Source organism: Parus major, chromosome 2 (assembly GCF_001522545.3).
Source record: "Parus major isolate Abel chromosome 2, Parus_major1.1, whole genome shotgun sequence".
Lineage (NCBI taxonomy): Eukaryota > Metazoa > Chordata > Aves > Passeriformes > Paridae > Parus > Parus major.
The window spans coordinates 49,633,569-49,654,056 of NC_031769.1; the positions used below are offsets into that span (position 1 = coordinate 49,633,569).

Below are 20,488 nucleotides of genomic sequence, written 5' to 3' on the forward strand. Positions count from 1 at the left end.
AGAAAGACAGAAGGGTGGAAAGCTTCCCAGGGGTTCCACAGGGAGAAGGATGATTTATTTAATACAGATAAATATGACAAAAAGATATCCATATCCCAACTTTTAATAAGTTTATGCTTGACAGGAGGAACTGAACTAAAGTCTTGAGCAGCAGCTAATACAAGATGTTAACTAATAGATTTGGAGGAGGAAAAAAGAAGCTTCAAGCAGATGATTCAAGTTTAAGACAGGAGATTTTAGACGCTGAAAATTTCTCTGTTTCTTATGGGCTGAAAGATATTATGTCCTTTTTGTAATGACTTATCATCTGTACTGTAGGGTAAAATCCAAGGGATCTTTATGGACCATCTAGTATTTAACTAGAGCAGAGAGTGCTTAGATACAAAAGGTCAAAACTGCCTATGAAAAGATGAGTGAGAAAATAAACAGAGGATAAATCAAGAGATTATTTTAGAATCTGCCATCATGAAAACCCAGCCTTTTCTCAAGAGGCAGAGATGTTCTATATTGAAACAGGGATTTGGGGGTTGCTTTAAAAATGTGTTGTAAAGCCATTAGATGATTCCTCAGGAGCGTTGTTTTATACGTTACTATTGTTTCATTGAGCTAAGCAATACTCTCTGTGTTTTTTAATGTAACCCATTTTTTCCCCATGTTGAAAGCTTCAGAAAAGTTTGGTTTCATTAGGAAGGAATTTGGGTTAGGTTGCTGAAGCAGGTAGATAAAACTAAGTGGAAGAAAAGGAGGCAACAGGGACACAGGCTGTGGCTTAACCCTGCAATGAACTGCATTTGCATATGGCTTTGGGAAAAGTTTCATAAAAAGTTTTATAGCCAAGATACACTTGAGAGGAAGACATTTTTAAGTTGCTGATTTTTCTGCGCTCTAGAAAGAAGACATTAGCTTGTTGAAGCTTATAAATAAATACAACTTCATCAACAACTTATTCTAATTTCCAAGATTACAAATATTGAGTAGGTTCTTAGTATGTATTCAAACCAAATTACTTTCAAACCGCAGCAGAATATCACAATCCATTAATATGCAAAACTATATTGGAATCTGCTTTCAGAAAGCTCTAAAATCATGATCACATCTTTCTTCCGTCTTGTCAGCCTAGCATTTCTTCCATCAATCCCTTGTGTAAATCCAATAATTTCTAGGAAGTTTGCCTGAATCTCATAATGACAAAACCAAGAATTTAGTCCAAAGCTATACAGAGCAGTAAAGATTTATCTCTTCACTGTTTTCTGAGATTCTCTCCTATTATTAATCCCTATGCTGGGCCATACACAATTGTAAAGATATTAATCAAAGTTTACTTTGCAGAGAAAAAGTCAATAGTATGTTTAGCTCTTGATTTATACACAAGCTTTAAGTATTTCACCTGTGTTATTCTGCACAGTCAGTACCTTATTTCCTCTAATTAAATCTTTATTTCAGCTCTCTGTGGGCCTGATTTTCCTCTTACTAACAGCAAGTTTATTAATATAACTCTCATCAATCAAATGCACATTTTAATGAGATTAATGTCAGAAAAAAGCAAAATCAAAGTTATTGACTTTTACCAGTCTGTTTACAGCTAAGCAGTGCTTACTGGATGCTTAACAAAATGCTGGGTAGGGCAGGGATTTTATTACTGTTTGGAAACACGTTTTGAAAGTATAATTGGCAAGATGATGAAAAAAAGAAAATAATTTGCTCAGGAAGACAGTCAGACAGTAAGTCTAACTACAAGGGCTAATCATCTTTGTCCTTCCCATATGTAATACAAACAAAGTTCATGTGCATATTAATGTAAAATACTCTGTTACACTCAGCATTTTGTTATGGGCATCAGAGTGTAAACCTTACTAACACAGTAAAACATTTATTACTGTTTTTTACCAGCTCTTTATTGCCTCTACCATTTACCTCTCTGAAACCAAGGACAGGTCATGGACTAGTCACAAAACACAAAAGTCTGTTGCCTTTTAATTTTAACACAAAAATCATACATACTATATATACTACAATATATATAATCATCCCTGGTTCTTTCCAGCCCATGTAAAATAATTATGTTCATAATATGGATAGATTTAATTATCAGATGTGTAGAGTTGAGTTGTGGTTTGAAAGTGACTGAAGACATGAAAGGAGCACCAAGGTAACGTAATCAAAGAAGAAAATAAAATGTATTTTGCCAAAACCAGAAGCTATCTATAGAAAATTTTCTAGAAACTACTAGATGGATGCAGTTTCTAGAAAACTTCTAGAAACTGCTGGATGTGGATATCAACTGTGCTTTTTTAAACGTAGTAACAACAGAATGAGAGAGGTAACTAAGGCACGACACACAGTAGGAATTTCTCATGCTAAAGGTAATTTTGAACCCCAAACAATAAGTGAAGAAGCTTCAGACACACGAGGCCATTTTAATAATTATATCAGTGTTATTTTTCTTTTACATATTTCAAGAATAAAGTAGTGGGATGACTTATCCTGCCAATAAAGATGAAGGAAATTGATCAAGACACTGAGGGAATTGAATGGAGAATTGAATACAGTGAAATCTCCAGCAGGTAGGACATGCAGTAAAATAAATGAAGGAACAACTAAGTGCCTTTTTGAAGACCAAAGAATGACATGAAATGAGACTCTAGCTGGGATCTGCTAACACTGTGAAAGAATGATCCCTGAGAAAAACTGAACAGACAGCAGGGAAGGATCTCTGAGAGACAAAGAAAACTGCTAAGAACAGACTGCCTGATGGCAGCTCTCAATTTCTCTGATTTTAAATGCTAAGCAATGTCTGCTTCAGGATTCCAATGAATCACCTACTATTACCCAAATGTTTTCCCACAGCATGCTATGTAACCTCTCATGATCACTGCATTTACACAGAAGTTAAACATTTTGCATTTCTGCTTTTTATTTGATCATTCTAGTGTTGCATCCCTTCATTCACTGCACTTCTATGCATAATTATTTCATTTCTACTTTTGCAAAGTGTCATCAAAATATATAAAATTGCAGCGGCCTTTCTCTTCTTAATAAAATGCTCACATGAGTTAGGTATGAAAGTTCTGTCAAGTCAACAAGAAAAGCTTTTTCTCTTACTGTCTGATTCCTCCTTGTCATCAAGAAGCACTTCATAAAGCAGTAGTTAGGTAAGGAGGTTAGCAGTGCCCAGCTAACAGTGAAAAATGTGGGAAATAAACTGTATTTGAAAAACTGGGAGGCTAGACTCTCCTGTTTACCTGAAATCTGTGCCTGTTAAATTACAGCTCCCTGAGTCAGTACATGCAACTTTAAGGTATTCAAAGAAAATTTTCACAAAAAACCCAGACAAACCAGAACTGTGTTCCATATAAATACCTTAACTGCAGAGCTCTGAAGAAACAAGACACTGCCACCTGCTTCACATCAGCTTACAGCTCTCTCATGGGAGTCCTACCAGTCAGTGCAGCTACTGCTTCTATAACCAGCATTACACTGTGACCCAGAATGACATACTGATGCCCCCGTGTTGAGAACTGACATTAAAGCTGCTAATGTAAGAAAGTCTGTAAATTATGAGAAGCATATAGAATAAAGACTAAGAGACTTTAACTTGCTTTTGGAAAAATATGTCTTTACAGGTGATAGGCAGAAATACAACAAATATGAAACCCAAACCAGATTTGCATTGAGGCTGTGGTTTTAGTTAGTCTAATATTTTGTGATAACCAGTCTGCAATCCTCCCAGTAGAGTCTCTTAATACACTATGGCACTATTCATATCCTACACATGCAGAAGGCTGACTATGAGAAATTCTCCTTTGTCAGCTGTTAAAAATAGCCAGTGAAAAAACTGTGCACCTTTTATCAATAGACCACAACAGTCAGAAATTTTTGTGCCAAAGGCTGACCATTTTGACTTCTAAAAAACCCGGTAGGTTTATATCATGGCATCTGTTAATTCCCTGCAGAAGAAGGGAAAAAGAAGTTTGCTGTGATATGTACTGTACAACAGCATTTTTTCTGCAGCCTTACCTGGCAGATACCATATTTTTCTTTTCTATGTTCACATACACAATTAATTACACAGGCAACCCTACTGCAACAAAATAACAATGATGTATTGAAATAAGTCTAAGTTTTTGTGGGGTAGCTATACACATCTAAAAAATCCAGACAAATAATTATGGTATGAATGGATTTCCTTTTTTATGAGAGATCTCCTAATTACTTGAAATTATGAAGAATAGCTTAATTATTAGACTACACCTAGAATAAAAAAATCCCAAAACACGCTTACCTGATGAGATGTCTATCCGGTTCTTCTTCACTTGGGTGACATTGATATGGACACTGACTTTGCCCTCATTTATGTCAATCTCAACATTCCCCAGCTCATCTGCAAAGTTGCTGAAGAGAAGAAGTCCATTTGGGTTCCAGGTCCGGAAGAGGAAACTGACTGAGAATAGATCCTGGCTTGGACGACCAGGAACCTCAAGGTAACTGGTGGCATTGAAAAAGACAGGCACTGTATGTGGCTCCACACAAGAAAAACTTAAATTTCCCTAAGTAAAACACAAGAGAAAAAAAAAAAAAAAAAAAAAAACAAAGAAGAAAAGAAGAAAAAAAAAAAGAAAAAGAAAAAAGAAAAATGGTAAAATTCCACTAAATTCATAGCTACCTCTATGAAAGTATTCTAGATTTCGTTCAGCCTAGAGACTACTGTGATCAATGCACACTGCATTTAAAGATGTGCTATTAATGTTATCATTATTGTTATTATTATAATAGTTACCAATTTTTCTGTTTTTTCTAGCACTGGCCCCATTGTATTTTATAGTATACATACACAAATAACAGACAGCTGGCCCTGAAGAGTTGTAGTCTAAGAACAAGATTAGATGAAAGCATTAATATTTCTAGTTAAAAGATAAAGAAATTAATCACAGATTAACTTGGGCTTGTCTGTGGTCCCCATAGAAACACAACAGTATAAAAAATGAATGCAGATTTCCAAATACCCTGATATCAAGGTGTCAATCAATACAATACATGATGTTCCAAAATAATGATGTATAATACCTGAACAGTCAGCCTCTCTGTTATGTTTTCAACTAAATGATACTACATATGCTAATATTTAAATTCATGAAGCAGAAGGATTTGGAGTAGCTGATCATGAACAACACCTAATATTTTTGGATAGTAAGTAATTTTGTCTGTAAAAGAAACTGCAGTTTCTACACTGTAAAATATTATTCTTCAGGAAATTGACAAAAGATCCAATCAACTTCATTGATCTACAAGGCTTTAAAACGTACTTTCGTAAACAAGAGTAGAATTAGGGACATGAATTTTTCTCTCTGGTTCTCATGTAATCCCTCGCAGCAAAAAACCAAACAGGTAGATATTACCATTTGGTAATATTGGTAGGGTATTACCTCTTTTTACCCCTTAGAAATCATACTTTGTAGAAATCTATTTTCAGAATTAACTTATTACTGCATGAATGCAAATATAACAGGAAAACTTCCTCTGCTGAAGAATTCCAATTATATGTGGCAAAATGGATCCTGTCCTATGGTTAGGCTTTCTCATGCACTGTTGCAGGTGGAAATTATGTGGCAATTTTAGTTCTATTTGGGAAGAAGGAATTTTATCTGATACAGTACAGAAATTATTGCTAAAATCAAGCAATTCCTCTCATATTTATTTGTACATTAAAAAAAAAATATTAAGGCTTGAACAACATTTTTGGAAGTACACTACACAGATGTTTGGAGATGTGGTCCATTTAAGCAGTGTTCAGCATCCCAGTAAAATTCAGTCATCATCAGTATTGCATAATTATTTTTAAATTCCATATTAGTGAATTCCTGATTTAGGCTTTTATGTCACATTTCTGTATTCATAGTGTATAAATGCATCTAACAGTTCATCCTGAGGGAAAGTAGAGAATTTGGAAGCAAGATAGGAACTCTGTGTCAGAAAAAGTGTAGGAGGAAGGACCTAAGTAAATTTTTCTAAGAGCTAATTATATTCAATTGGAGATGACAAATGACATCAATAAGCAAGTTTTAGCACTCATTTGCCAATGTCCAAACCTATCACATTTTGAAAGAACATCACATCAGAGAACAGCTTATCTGTATCGTAGTGAGATAAAGCTGGCCTGGCAGATTCAGCTTCCTATATTGGATTTCCGTGTGAAAAACCAAATGATTAAAAATAATATTTTCTTGAGCACTAGGATGAACACTTTGATTACTCTGCATAACAAACTCTTTTTCCTGCAGTACATCAGAGGTATTGTAGAGGTTGTACAGAGTCTACCTCTAAAGGCCAGTAGAATTAGTAGTAAATATACTATCAAGTTGGCAGCCTTTGTGATCAATTAATGAACACTGATGTTTCCAGTAATCTAGAAATAGAGATTTCTTTAAAGTTATCTCCTAGATTTGTTATTAAATTTTATGATAATATCTCAGCATTGCAAGTCACATTATTTTCCTGTGCCCAAGGTCTGTGGATTAAAAAAAATATAAATCCAAGGAATTAGGGAAAACTAGGTGACACAACTAAATATAGCTTTTAGATAACAGTGTGATGAGAGAAATTACAGCTACTTTATGAGTAAAGACTAAAGACTTCCCTGATTAGTTTCTTGTCAATTCTGGGACTTTTTTTGTGGTTTTGCTTTGCTTTTTGTTTTGGTTTGGTTTTTTTTTTTGGGTGGTGAGGCTTAAAAGTTGCCTAGAGATTTTTAATTTTATATTTTTAACCAACTAAGCATGAAATCAAAACAGTTAACTCATTTTTTTGAGTACTTTTAATCTAAACATTTTGAAGTTTGCTAAAGGATACCTGTGATTAAGCCACAACTTTTACATACAGTAAAAAAACGGTGGAGAGTGTCTGAAATAATCTCTGTAAGCCTTGGCTATCATTCTCAGTGTAATGGTCACCCTATGCATAAAAACAACTTCTGTTACATAGTTAAGGCCGTCCTGCATAGACACAGAAGGCTACATCATTTTTTGTGACATGTCATCCACAGCTCAGTCCCAGATACCAATTAAGCAGTGCTCAAAGAGCATTCTGTTAGGCTTCTTAAGAGTTCCTTTTGCTGCCTTGTTACCAAGATGAGCTAAAAATTTCCTCATTACAAGAAGGTTTTATATCCAATTGACACCCTCCTGTCATCCTGATGTTTTGGATACTTGCATGTAGAACACCTATTAATGTTAATGGCACTGAGTGCATTCAAATCCTTCTTCACATCAGTGAATGCATTTCCCACGAACAGCCTAGCTGCATTAAAAATTTCTTGAGAAAGTAACACGTAATTCTAATTTCCCTGCTAGTTAGCATTTTCCCTACTGAGCTGTTCAGATTAATATGAACTGGATTATTGATCCCTTCTATGACTGGAGTTCACAAGATGACTCCTCTTTTAAGTACAGCCCATCTTATACAGATTGCTCACTAGTTCTAGGTCAAGGGTTCGAGTTAATCTGCAGCTTGTCTCTGTAATAGCTTCTTCATTTTTCAAAGAGAATGAGATCATTTTTTGTAGCTTCTGACTTGCTGAATAGTTTTCTGGGCAATGACATCTGGAAGTCAAATATATACAGTGCCTTTATATTGCAACTCTAGGCCTTATTAGAGAATTTTTCATACTACATTGACAGGGAAAAGGTAAAAACAACTTAATTTGTGTAGCTTGAGCTGTGCACTGTGGTCTCTCATCTATATGGCAAATTAGATTAATGTTTACTTATAAATCAATTTTGTCTATCCACATTCAAACATAATCCCTTGTGTAAAATACTACTGTAAATATCTTTCCCAATTAAAAGACCTACTGGCTGAATAGGAAGCTCCCAAAAGACAGGTAATAAGTTTATTAAGACTATACTACCTGTTAAATCAGGATGGATCGTACACTATTGGCAATTAGTACACTAATGCCATCTTAAATGTCACAAAAGAATCAAAATAATTTTTCACCTTTACCTTCTGAATCTAAGTCAAATACGTTCCTAAAGTCAGCATTGGACTTTATTTAAATTTAAAGTATTTTTAATTTTCTTTTCATCCTTACTCTTCAACAAAGCAAAAGGTGCTTGGTGGTGCTTTTTTGTTCATAACGTCTATGCATATGAAATATAATTTTTTAAAATTTAATTTTGTTCAAAGAAAAATAAAGATATTTTTCATCTCTGATTTTCTGTGCCTCCTCATTTATATAATTAATTTGTCAAGTCCCTTTCACAGCGTGACTTCCGAAATTCAACTGTCTTCATCTAGGAATATTTTCTTTTGTTTCACCTCCCTTTAAAATCCTTAGTTTCTCTGATTTTATCCTTTCTTAGTAATATTTCTCATGACCATGCTGATTGCTTGTGTGCAGCCTCATTATATGGTGTGCCTCATAATTAATGCCTCATTTTAAGATAATACTCTGTCTGGGGGAAGGTGTGTGTCTTCTGTTCTGTGTTTGTACAGAATCTCCTACAATGGAGCTTTGATCCCTGCTGGATTGCTTGAGTGCCATCATCATAAACATGCTTAACAACAACAATAGCTTCAAGAAAGTATATTTCTCTTGCTAAATCAGGCTAAAAACTAGGAGGAAAAAATGGTTTTGTAAAAAACCATAAAAATCCATGTTGATTTAGAGTAAAATTGATTTTGCTTTTGAAGAGCAGAAGCAATTTAAGTATTTCTACTGAAAACAAAGGTCACTTCCATTTTTCTAGTCATTCTCAGAATTGGAAATCAACAGAACCATCAAATTAAACTGGTGTATCACCTCTTGATGTGGCACAAGTACTGCAAGAGCTTCTTGTGGGGATTTTGCTTTCATGTTATGGGCAACAGAATTTTAAAAGTAAAGAAACAAAGAAAGAAATAATCAGGAACATGATTTTTCAGAGACTTTACATGTCTGCTGGCTATATCACACTTCTGAGAGTCTAGGACTTTAAAGGATAGGATTTGTACTACAGAAACTTCTTAAGCAACACTTCTGTTCAGAAAGAGGCTTTAAGAATATGTCCTACTAACTTGCAGTGGACTTGACTGCAGAAAATGGAAATATTGCTCATGTACAAAGATTCTTTTTTTAAATCAGGAATTAATCTTTCAAAATCATGTTAAAGCTGAAAAAGCCCTGCAAGAAGAAAATTTCATGTAATTATGAAAAAAAATTTAAAAAATGAGTTTCAGGAGTTCATTAGATTGGGTTGAAAAAATTTTAAAACTGGAATCTTAATGAGTGGAATATATATCATATTCTTTGCCTTTGACAATACTGATGAAATTTATGTGTAGAAAAGGTTATAGATGTCAGATTGTATTACTGAGTTTGTATAGGCAAACATCACATACTCATTGTTATCATTTGGATTTCCTTGACCATTTAGTCAAAACATTCATACAAAGACATGAAATTTCAGTTTTACTATCCAAGGATAATTAATCCTTTACATGACATCATCACTGCATATGTATAGCTTTATAATTCAATACATAAAGGAAAATGAAATTCTGTAAACCTGCATATTGTTAGCAGGAATTTTAAGTATGTAAGCTTGTACAGAAGAAAGCTTTGAAAAGTTATTCAAACCATCTCAAACTCGTGGCAGTAATACACATTGCCTTTATGTGCCAGCAAGCATTTTCAGGAACACTTAGAACTTTAAAAACACAGAAATTAAAGTACATTCTTTCTTAATCACCCTGCCCATAAAGCCACAAGTCTGCACATGAAAGCAGCTATGAACAGTTAAGCCACAGCAAAAATAGAGTAAAATGCTAATAACCTCTGTAATGTTAATAAGCAAATAACGATTTTCAAGTATAATATCTTGAGGTTTTTCAGACGTATCAGAAAAGACTGTAAAAGCATTTTCATCCAAAGATTTTTGCACTCCAGCACTCCATTTAGCTCAGCAGGGATGGAATATTATCAGGATTTAAAAGCCACAAGAAAGCTACAATTAATTTAATAATAAATCTTGTCTGCACTGGTTTAGGACTACTGTAATTTGAGAAGAAAGGGAAAAAACATTTACTGGTTCAGTTGACTTTCTTTAAAAAAAAACAAAACAAAACTATCTGACTGACACCAAAAGTTAATTTTTGAAAGATGAATCAAAAGTCCAGAAATAAAATGCATAATAAAAAGTTTTTTAAGTCACAAATGTACAGTTTAATCACAATCAGATCTTTGAGTTTGTAACAAAATTTGCTTTGTGTATTATATTATTGCAGTACAAGTATATAATTTACACACACCTTCAAAAACCTTCTAGTCTTCTTTAGAAGGAGAAGCAGAAGGTTAGATGACCATGAAATTATGAGCTTACCACATTTGAAGGTTCCAGTTTCTTCCTCTTGGCAAGGTCAGTGATATTATTGCCGTTGTAGTTGATGCTCTCCATGCAGCCTTTGAAATTTTTCCTACTGTTAGAACTTGGCTTGCCAGAAAAAGGCATGCCTCCAAAGGTTATCTTCAAATGAAACAGAAAAATGGTAGATACTTACTGGAAGGCAAAGACTTTTATAGAATTTTGATGTACATGCATTTGCTTTCTTTGAACATTCAAACATGGCAAAATAGAGAGCTGGCAGCACTGTTTACAGAAAAAGGATGTATCAAAATAAATACTGCAAAAGCAGAAAAAAAATTGCAAATAATTTTAATTATTTATGGTAGCTAAACCCAAGTATTATTCCAATTGTCCAAACAGTGAACAGACTCCCATCACAGTTATTCACATGTGAACTGCTCTTCTGATTGCTATCAGAAAATGAGTATTTCAAACAAAGAAATTGGAACAAATTTCCATCACAGTATTTTTCTGAACAAAAGTAGACATGAAATTAGCCAGATAAGCTGAGTCAAATAATTCACTCAGCTCTAACCATGTGCCAGAGCTCAGACTACAGCACAGCAGTGGTGGGCTCCAATGTGGCACGTTATTCTGCTTTAATGCTTCTGTATCTACTTAATCCAGAAGAATTTACAGAATCACACAATCCTTGCAATCCTCTGGTAGACAGAAGGACCTTTCACTACCAAGAATATGCTTCTGTCAAGCAGTTATAGTCAATGAGGAGTTACTCCTTGATTTATCTGATCATTTCCTTAGAGAAGATCTAGACAACCACTGCTAAAACTCTGTCATCAGACTCAAATAGGAATTGTTTTTTGTCTTACAGATGAATTCCGTTACCCTGCATAATTGATTCTGGGTTTTCCATAATCTATAGGGCTAAAAAACTTACAAACTTTACAAACTAAAAGTGTTCCTCCTTGATGAATTCTTTCTCTGTCACTCCATAGAGACAATGCAGGTCTCTGCCATATATTGGTCTTTATGGAAATGATTGGAAGTGAATAATGTTACATGTTTTCATTAATATTTTTCAGTCCAAATGCCAAGAATAAGGCATGAGAGGCAAGACTAATGAGATTAGTCCCTGCAATCAATGTTAGCTAATCATATCCATTAGATGATGGCATAAATAGTAAATGACACCTTGCTTTCCTGCCCCACAAATGTTCAGAAAAATATCAATTTGTAGTCTAGTACTGAGATTTGGCAGAACAAAGCTTTTGAACATCATTCATTGTCAATTCCATTTGTTATTGTCAACAGAAGGAAAATAGAACTCCAGTTTTAAATGCATGAGAGATACCAGCCTCTATCCCAAGAAGGAGGCTTCCACTTGGCATATACAAAGAGCTAAAACTATACAGCTGAAACCTAAAACCTTTATAAACCACACACACAAGCTTTTGGTGTGTAAAAGTCCTGTGGGGATATCCTCAGGTACTGCAAATTAACATGACTTGACTTTAGAGAAGATACATCTCTTCACATGGAGAATGGGACTAATATTTTAATGGTTGTCAAACATTTTATGCATATTATAATATTGCGTTTGGATTAAATTAAATGTAAAGATTTAATTAAAAAACATTTTGAAGAAAAAGCAAGAAAAATAATGTGACAGTGAGTAAAGAGCACCTTAAGAGACTATTTTTCAATCTTGAAAATGCAATCAGAATTAAAGTTTATTCCTCTTTTGTGTTTACTTTTATGAAAGAGATTAACCCAGAAATTATTTAGTCAATATTAGTTGACAAAAGTTGACAACTATTAGTTTTGATTATTTCGTCTTTATCCCCTGTTAATCACAAAGACAACACCTTTAAATTTAGACTGTGGTGTCCAGCTCCAAAACCAGTGAGATAATAGTGAGAAAAGGAAGGGGAAGAGATTAAATCTCTTGAGTTTATATGAACTGCAGAAATGTAAACACACACACTCTCAAATAAGTTCAATTAAACACAAAGAGATCCATGTATATGGAATATGAAATGCATACTTTAGAACCGCCAGTGAGGTAATTTTATGAAGAGAGGATGGGAAGGTGAATACACTGAGTTCATCTCTTACCAGGGATACGCTTTTTATATGCAATATATACGTATGTGCACAAATTGCACAACCCTGGCTTATGGCATTCAGCCTTTTTCTGTAGTTCTGTAGTTCATTCACTTGAAACCCTTTAATAAAATCTATTAAGTAGCTTAGTTCAGATCTTCAGTGCTCAATAATTAATAGAGGTATGGGCAAATTTGCTTCTTATCTTCTCAGTAGAACTGCCAGCAAATAATGTATTCATAAACATATTTTGGAATATAATCAAATATTTGACTCAGAAGCATTACAATTATAAGTACGTTTTTCAAATATTCATATATTCTTGGTAAAAAATTGAAAAAATTGTAAAATACAAATACATAAGTTAATTCAAACTTTTTTCTATGACATCATTTATATTTGCTCTTAGATCTTAAAAATTTGTAAGGGTGGAAATGACATATTTGGTGCAGCCAACCAAATCCATTCACATTAAAAAGAGTAAAGAGTGTAAGAAAATATACAAAGATGCAATAACCAACGTGTTGAACTTCATTACAGATTAGAGGAGCTGAACAAGTTCATCATAGCTGAAGCTGTAGTGTAATCAAACAACATGACCATGTTTAATTACTACCAGCACTTGTGTGCGTTAACCTGATTGATTAAAGTTCTCCTACAACTTTCCTTCCTCTTCATCACTTCTTTCAAAAAAGAAGTTACTGATGCCATATTTGTGAAAATACAAGGATGTATCTACCTACCTGAGACAGGACAGATCAAGATCTGTAATAGTAAAAAGGTCCTCATCTGCTTCCTTTTATACAAATAAAATCCTAACATCACAGATTAAGACTTCCTGATTCAAGAGCAAAATTATCACCTGAGTGGAACAACATATTGCACCATACTTTTAAAAATATACTTCCTGCTTAGAACAGCTGCTTTCAGAAATTTTTAAAATCATGTATTCGGCCTGTCTTGCTGAATAACACAGATCTCCCACTTTAAAACAAAGAGCTGAGGTGATTGTTACACCAGATGGGATTTGGTAGGCTCATTAAGGGAAACATAATTTACACTTAAGAGAGAGAGCTGTTGGAAAGAAAGTTTCAGGAAATATAAGGAAATAAGTAATCAAAACAAATGTACGAAAAATTAAGAAAACATGTTAAATTATGTTAGCTTTGTTATTGGACTTATCTTTACAAAACCAATTTGAATGAGAAGAAAGCTTCACTGTCTACCTCATAATCCAAGTCCAGGTAATCAAATTCTCCATTTGTTCTGAAGTGCTGCATGTGTCTGTCAAGGGTGAGATTGATGTTCCTCCCATGGCGCTCTATGATGATGGAGTGCCAGTGGTGATCATCCAAGAGGCTGCCTGTCGTCACAGATGTGTGGCCAAAAATAGAGCCAAGCTGGTTGCTGCCTGAGAGCAGAAACAATAGCATTTCTCACATCATACTAGTTAGACAAACATTTTCCTCTTTCTTTGTCAATGTTTCTCCTGAATTATACCAGACGTGCAATAAACTGGAGGAAATCAGTCTGCTATGAATTTGAGATCTGCCCAGTGGAGAGTTACTTCCACCAATATAAATAGCTAGACCAAATACAGCAAGTATCTGATCACTGAACTGTATAAATATATGTATAAATTCATGATAGCAGTTATTTGGAAATGAACCTGAGAAGCAATGCCAATTTCCAGCTGTAAAGATGTTTTCATCAAGGGTTTTCTGCTTCGCTCCTACACTACAAAACAGAAAAGCTGTCACCTCTGGGCCAGATCCTGAGCTGCATTGGAACTGTACTGATTTATGAATGTTGTGGAGGACATGGAGCCTGATAACAGACTTTGGCAAAAAAAAGCCTTTTCACTCCTGAGTTCTTTGCTTAGTGCCCTTTACCAGTATCATTATACCAGCAAGCAGAGGGGAAAAGGCTCAGTGCAGACTGAGCTAACAACAGCAAAAACCGTCTTCTGCTAATACAGCTTATTTTGGTCTCTTATCCTGAAGCAATCTTCCTATTCTGGAAGTCAAACTACTAGCAAGAGTACAATTTTGCAATTCTCTGCTGTGTTATCTCGGGGGTTTTGCCAGTGTAGCTCTGCTAGTCAGAAATCACATCTCGTTGCCATCTGACTGACATAGCTAAGCCAGCAAAGGTTGATAGCATGGATCCCAACTGAAGCAGCAAATGACTAATTCAGCAGTGAGTGTAAAAAATTGCTGCACTGCTCAATAACTCAATGCAATCTCCCATGTTCTGAATACATGAGGACCTAAAGCATTTCTGAGGCTGAGAATTTCTTACCCTCAAGAATGCTTGCAACTGAGACATTAAAGTTTGTGCATGCTGAAAACACATTCTGGCAAATCACACTTCCATGGCTTAAGATATTATTTCTCTACAAATGACCATCTTGCCTTTATGCTGAAGGCCAATGGTCCTGTTGGTTAAAAAATGAAATTAAATTGCATGCATGTCATTGAGCCTCAGTTTCTTCAACGCAAAGTCAAATGCAATGCAAAGTGAAACCTAAATCCACTTCTGTCTTCCCATCCTTCCCCCAGTCCCTGGTGTTTGAAACTAAGTCACTGGATCTCACCAGGCAAGATGGGCATCCTTTTCTACTGTCTGATGCAGAGACAACGCTCTCAGACAGAGGAATAATGACACCATAAAGCATTACATCTGTTTATTGGGTGTGTGTCACAGGGCCTAGTCCCATTTGTCAGCCTAATGATTTAAGAATATCCTCACCAAATATATATACATGAAAGTTTAATAGCTTATAAAGACAGTTTGTGCTGAAGAATTTAGAAGAACAGGAAATGAAAGGGTTACTACAGCAATTAAAATTTTTAAAACTAGGTAACTGCTATAGGAAGGTGTGCTTTCCTCATCATCTGTTCATGTTGATAGTTAGAAAAAGAACAGAAGAAAATTCTAGTGGAAATAAGTATTATCCAATGTAAATAACAAGTGGAATAATTTACTCTTCATGTGTCTATAAGAGAACTAAGGAAAATTGCATGAAATCTTTTTCTAAGGTTCTTTTGTTTGAATGGGAAAAATACCTAAAACCAGATAAATATGGGTCTTTTTCATAATAAATGTACTTTATAAATCCAGTCATATATGAACCTCTATTGAAAGGACTGGAACTAGAGTAATTTCATCATAAGGTTCCCTGATAAAACTTTCTTTTCCTAGCCCTGCTTTTCAGACTCTAGGAAGGCTGCTGAACTCCAGCTTCATGCAGCCTGTAGCTTCCTAGACTGATACTTTTTTTTTCTGCAAGGTTCCTAGGACCTTTGGGTGACCTTTATTTATCCAGAAGTGATGACAGTGTCCTTCTCTCACACAAAGCCACAGCTGAGGCCAAATATAATTCTGGCATGCTATTTTATTTTTTTGTTTGCAGTAATGACAATATATTGCTGATCTTGCTTTTCTGTATGATCTTCTTTTCATAGTATGTCACACAGAGTAAAAGGGACAGGATGGAACTAAACATGCATACACACTCCCCCAACATACAAAATATGAAAGTATAGAAAGGGAATTAACAACGTTTTCAACACATTATCTGACTTTAGTGATGAGGCTTATCAAATTACTATGGGAAAGAGGATGAAATGTTTGACCTAAAATATTTTTGGGAGAGCTAAAAAACTACCACAAAACTAAACAATCAAAACATACCTAAATTTAAATTTAGAACAAGTTTGGCTTTCTTCAGTTCCAAGGTGATATAGTCTCCTTGCTGTCCTTCTCCGTGGAATATTACACCTTCACTTTCAGAGGTCTTAAATTTCAGAGAGATTACATCTTTCAGTGTTTTCATTTTCTTATTCCTGAATCTGTATGGTAACACTACATGGCCATCAAAATTGATAACATCAGCCCCTAAAGGAAAAAGAAAATAAAATCATTGATGAGCCATCATATATTCCTCTGGCCACTGGAAAAAACAGACATGCCATATGCAGATTGTACCTGAACAGAATAAAAAATGTGCAAATGTGATATACATTGTAAATACATTTTCTTTTGACCACAATTTAATTGCATAAAAAGAACCAGGCCGAATATAAATTTAATCCACATAATGCAAAAATAGAAACAAATCAGATTTGTGAGGAAAAATGCCACAACTGTACTTAATGACTTTCAGTTTCTTTCAAATGCAGTTGCTGCCATGTACATTTTCCTAATTATAGCTCAAAATGAAAGGTAAACTTCTGAGTGGTCATCAATAAATCATTAGATACTTTCAAATTCACTATAGGTATCTGTAAGGACTGTAAACAATGAAATATGAGCCCAGGGTTACTGCCTGGCAATTTTAGACTTTATGTAAAACAGATATAAGCCTTGTTTATTTCAGGAAATGGCAGGTAAGTTGTGACCTCAACTAATTTTGAGAAGAAAAAAAACAACTTCTGTAATTTGAACTGATTTTTTTTTTGTTTGGTTTTGTTCAAAATATGTGGAAACTGAGGGATACAAACATTTAAAGTCAATCCAATATTCTTATAAATATTGCATAATAACACTACAAAATTTCAGGTTGTCTTATATTCACTACGAAATGTCTACTCTAAAGGATGAACATCAATTTTCCACGTGCTAGATCCTAAGTAAAAATAGCTGCAGATTCCATTCAACAGATTAATTTATGCTGAATATTGAATCTTGTCGCTTAAGTCCTGTAAAAGATTTCAAACAGATATTTATCTCTAAAAATTTACACAGATTTAAGAAATCTCCTTTGTAAGCTGCTAATAATGAAATCACCAGTGTCTTAGCAACAATTTGTATGAACATTTCATCCTCACAGTTGACAACTAACAATTTGAATAGCCATTAAGTAAAATTCTTCACGTTCTTCAAAAGCATTTATACTCCTTATTGACATACCATATTCATTCATGCTCAGAATGAAAATAAGGATGGCATTTTATATTATATATATTTTATATATATATATATATTATATTTTATATATGTATATATATTTATATATATATTTCAAACTCATCTGATTTTTGCCTTCTTCTGTGGTCTGCTCTTCAGTGATTGCTTGCAACTTTTCAAAATTCCTAACTTGTTGTAATTATGGTGGAAATTAATTTAAATCTTCCATCCCCTCTCAAAAACACAGAGACAAAGATATTTCTGCTGTATAATTAACAAAGAAGACTTTCAAAACTCCATTAAAAAACCATGTATACTATGCCTAACTACATGTATTTCAATTTGAATTTACACAGACAAATCTTCCTAAACCTGCAAAGGCTTCCAAAGAAGTGATAAACTGTGATTCCCTTATTGTTTATGCAACTAAATTGTGAAGAATTTTATTCAGTACATAAAATATGAGCCTTACAAATGATTGTGATATCCCATAATTATCATCATATATCTCACTTTTGTCAGAATTCAGCAATATATATTAGAAATATCACTTTTCTTTATAAACCACATGTTAAATTGCAAATTTAACAGATAAAGCTTTAAGTACAACTAGAACTCTCAGCCTGATGTAGTTCTTCCAAATGAAAAAATCCAGGCATGGGAGTCAGCTCAAAATTTATTATCAAAATGGTATGCTGTATTTGTTGTGCAATAAATCCATTTAGAAGTTACCAGCATAAAAAAAGAGACATTTACTTGGATATAGATGAGAAGTATTCAGAAGCAACAAATAGGATTTCAGAAATGGGGTTATCATGACTCAAGTAAAAACATTACTTCTGGAATGATTAGTTTTTTAAGAAAAAATGTAAATTGTTAGAAAAACAGTGTAACAAGGATTATATGAACCAGTACGTTTTGTTTCCCTTGCAAACCATCAAGAGATATGAAAAATTATTTCTTGAGATTTTTGAATGTAGTTTATAGAAAAAGAACAAACCAAATTTTAGAAAAAAATATTAAATCTATTTATAGAAAAAAAATGCAGTATGAAAGTCACTCCTTTATCTCAAAAATCATACTTTTATGTAAAGCAAATTTGCTATAGAGACCCTGCTCTTTTGAATCTACATACAGCTGCCTTGCACAAGTGTTATAAATGAAAGAAAAACAAGGGACATTACACCTTAAGTAACCTTCATACCACATATACATCATAAAGAGATGATTCCTCATGCAATGTCTGAGACTGTCTTCCATACAATTTCTTAAATTTTCTTCCTGATGGTTACAGGAACTTCTGTATGAGGTATATCAGTTTTCCCCTAAGGCCACCTGGTACCACTTTGTAACATCTGAAAAAGTTGGCTTAACAGTCAGGGATCTGACCCAGAGCTGATCAGGACCACGCGATTTTGTGGCTTCACAAGAAGTCCATGATAAAACAAGTATCCCTTCTGTTCCTACATCATCGTTACAGTTACATGTGTGTTCTCATTCTTTGAAGAAAATTTATATTACACACCTTAACAAAGCTGAGTAAAAAATCCACATTTTTCCAGAATCTATCTGTGAATTTGAATGTTTTGAAAATAATTCAATTAAAAAAAAGAAACTGCAGTAATATTTGATTAAGCAGATATTTTTTTTTACGTGGCTGTACTGTCAGCATGGGTCTGAATGATAATTCAATCACCTGAAGATTACACAGCAATTATTTTTAAGTTATCATATGAAGATTGTAGTAATGACTTGTGTACTTGCTATGATGATACTCAGCTATTTAATATCATGATAATTACCGTACTGCGGAATGCTGCTTAGACAGTAAACCATATAATTCCTGTAACTGCAGTGTAAATATATAATTTTTCTCATCCTTAGCCACTCATCTATCAGCATTAGTAGGAAAGAGACCTAAGCCATCGCATGAAAAATGTTCACTTGCAGTCAGTGACTGTGGGCAGAGGCTACTGGTGCAATGGGGAAAAGCTTCATAAGAAAATATAAAGTTAAAAAAAGAGAGAGGAAAATGAAGAAAGAAGGGGGAAAGAAAACCTATTTTGTTTTTTTTTTCAACTGTATGGAAATAGGAAGTGCAAATCGGATTACTTACAATTTGATTTCTGCTGTGCTAGATTTCTTAATATATGGATAGATTGGAAAACAGTGCTAAAACAGTAAAAATATAATACCACTTTCCTTTGGCTAGGGAGATATGTTAGGCCTTATCCTAGTAAATGTCTAAGATCACATTCAAGTCTTTCCATTATTCAATGCATCATCAATTTTCCTTTAAAAAATATTTCAAAAAGCCTTGCAAATATTGGCAGGATATTGGGTGACAAATTACTATTCACAAATCTCAAAGGAAACTATACCCCATTCACAGGTCTTTCTACCTGTGTTTTGGCTACATGCAAGATTTGTCAAAATTTGATCAGTCCATCAGATATATTCGATGATATTTTATTTGATGCTCTAAAACAACTTATAAACTAATTATAAAGAAATAGCCCCAAATTAGAATCAAGCTCCAGAATTTCTCTATTTACTCCATTTCTTGTGAAAGAAATATAACTATCCTGAATGTCAGTACTTTAAGAATGAAGAAGTGCTCATTCACAAAGACACATGAGACATACTGAGACTTCTTCACAGCTACTTAGCTACTTTGATCAAGGTACTGCCTGGAGTTACTAAAAAAATCCCTGCTTTCTGACACAGTAAAATAACAGTGATCAAAACAAAGCAGAACAGGAAAGTGCTCTCCAGAAAAATGTTTACCATACAGTGAACAAAAACCATGGCAATATGTTTCTCCTCCTAAATTACAAATTTAACATGTACACGTATTTTTAAATTGCTACTGATCTCTGAATGATCGACTCTTCAAAGCCTGTACAGAATATTTCAGTGGGATTAAAGATATAAAAGTTCTGTACAACTGACAGGCAGCGACCTTAGGTGGCATTTTCTCACTCTATTATCTCTCCTCCATTTTTTAAATTGGCTGTTTAGACTAAATGATCTTTAGGGAAACAATCCTCACTTTTGGCATTCTTTTCTTACCCTGTAGTTTGAACCTTACATCTAAGGTGCTAGTGGTATAGTAATAGATGGTAATAACCATA

The 20,488-nt window shown here is 34.1% G+C and overlaps 1 protein-coding gene across 1 annotated transcript in view; it reads right to left on the minus strand.

Annotated features, from left to right (window-relative positions):
* Window positions 1-20,488, minus strand: part of CNTNAP2 (contactin associated protein 2) — a 1,020,050-nt gene that overhangs the window by 513,728 nt on the left and 485,834 nt on the right. Inside the window, exons 5-8 of the mRNA XM_015618213.3 lie at window positions 16,140-16,343; window positions 13,670-13,854; window positions 10,356-10,499; window positions 4,283-4,547 (exon numbers count right to left, since the gene is read on the minus strand). Of these exons, the coding sequence (XP_015473699.1) occupies window positions 4,283-4,547; window positions 10,356-10,499; window positions 13,670-13,854; window positions 16,140-16,343 (798 nt within the window). The remainder of the gene's footprint in view (window positions 1-4,282; window positions 4,548-10,355; window positions 10,500-13,669; window positions 13,855-16,139; window positions 16,344-20,488) is intronic.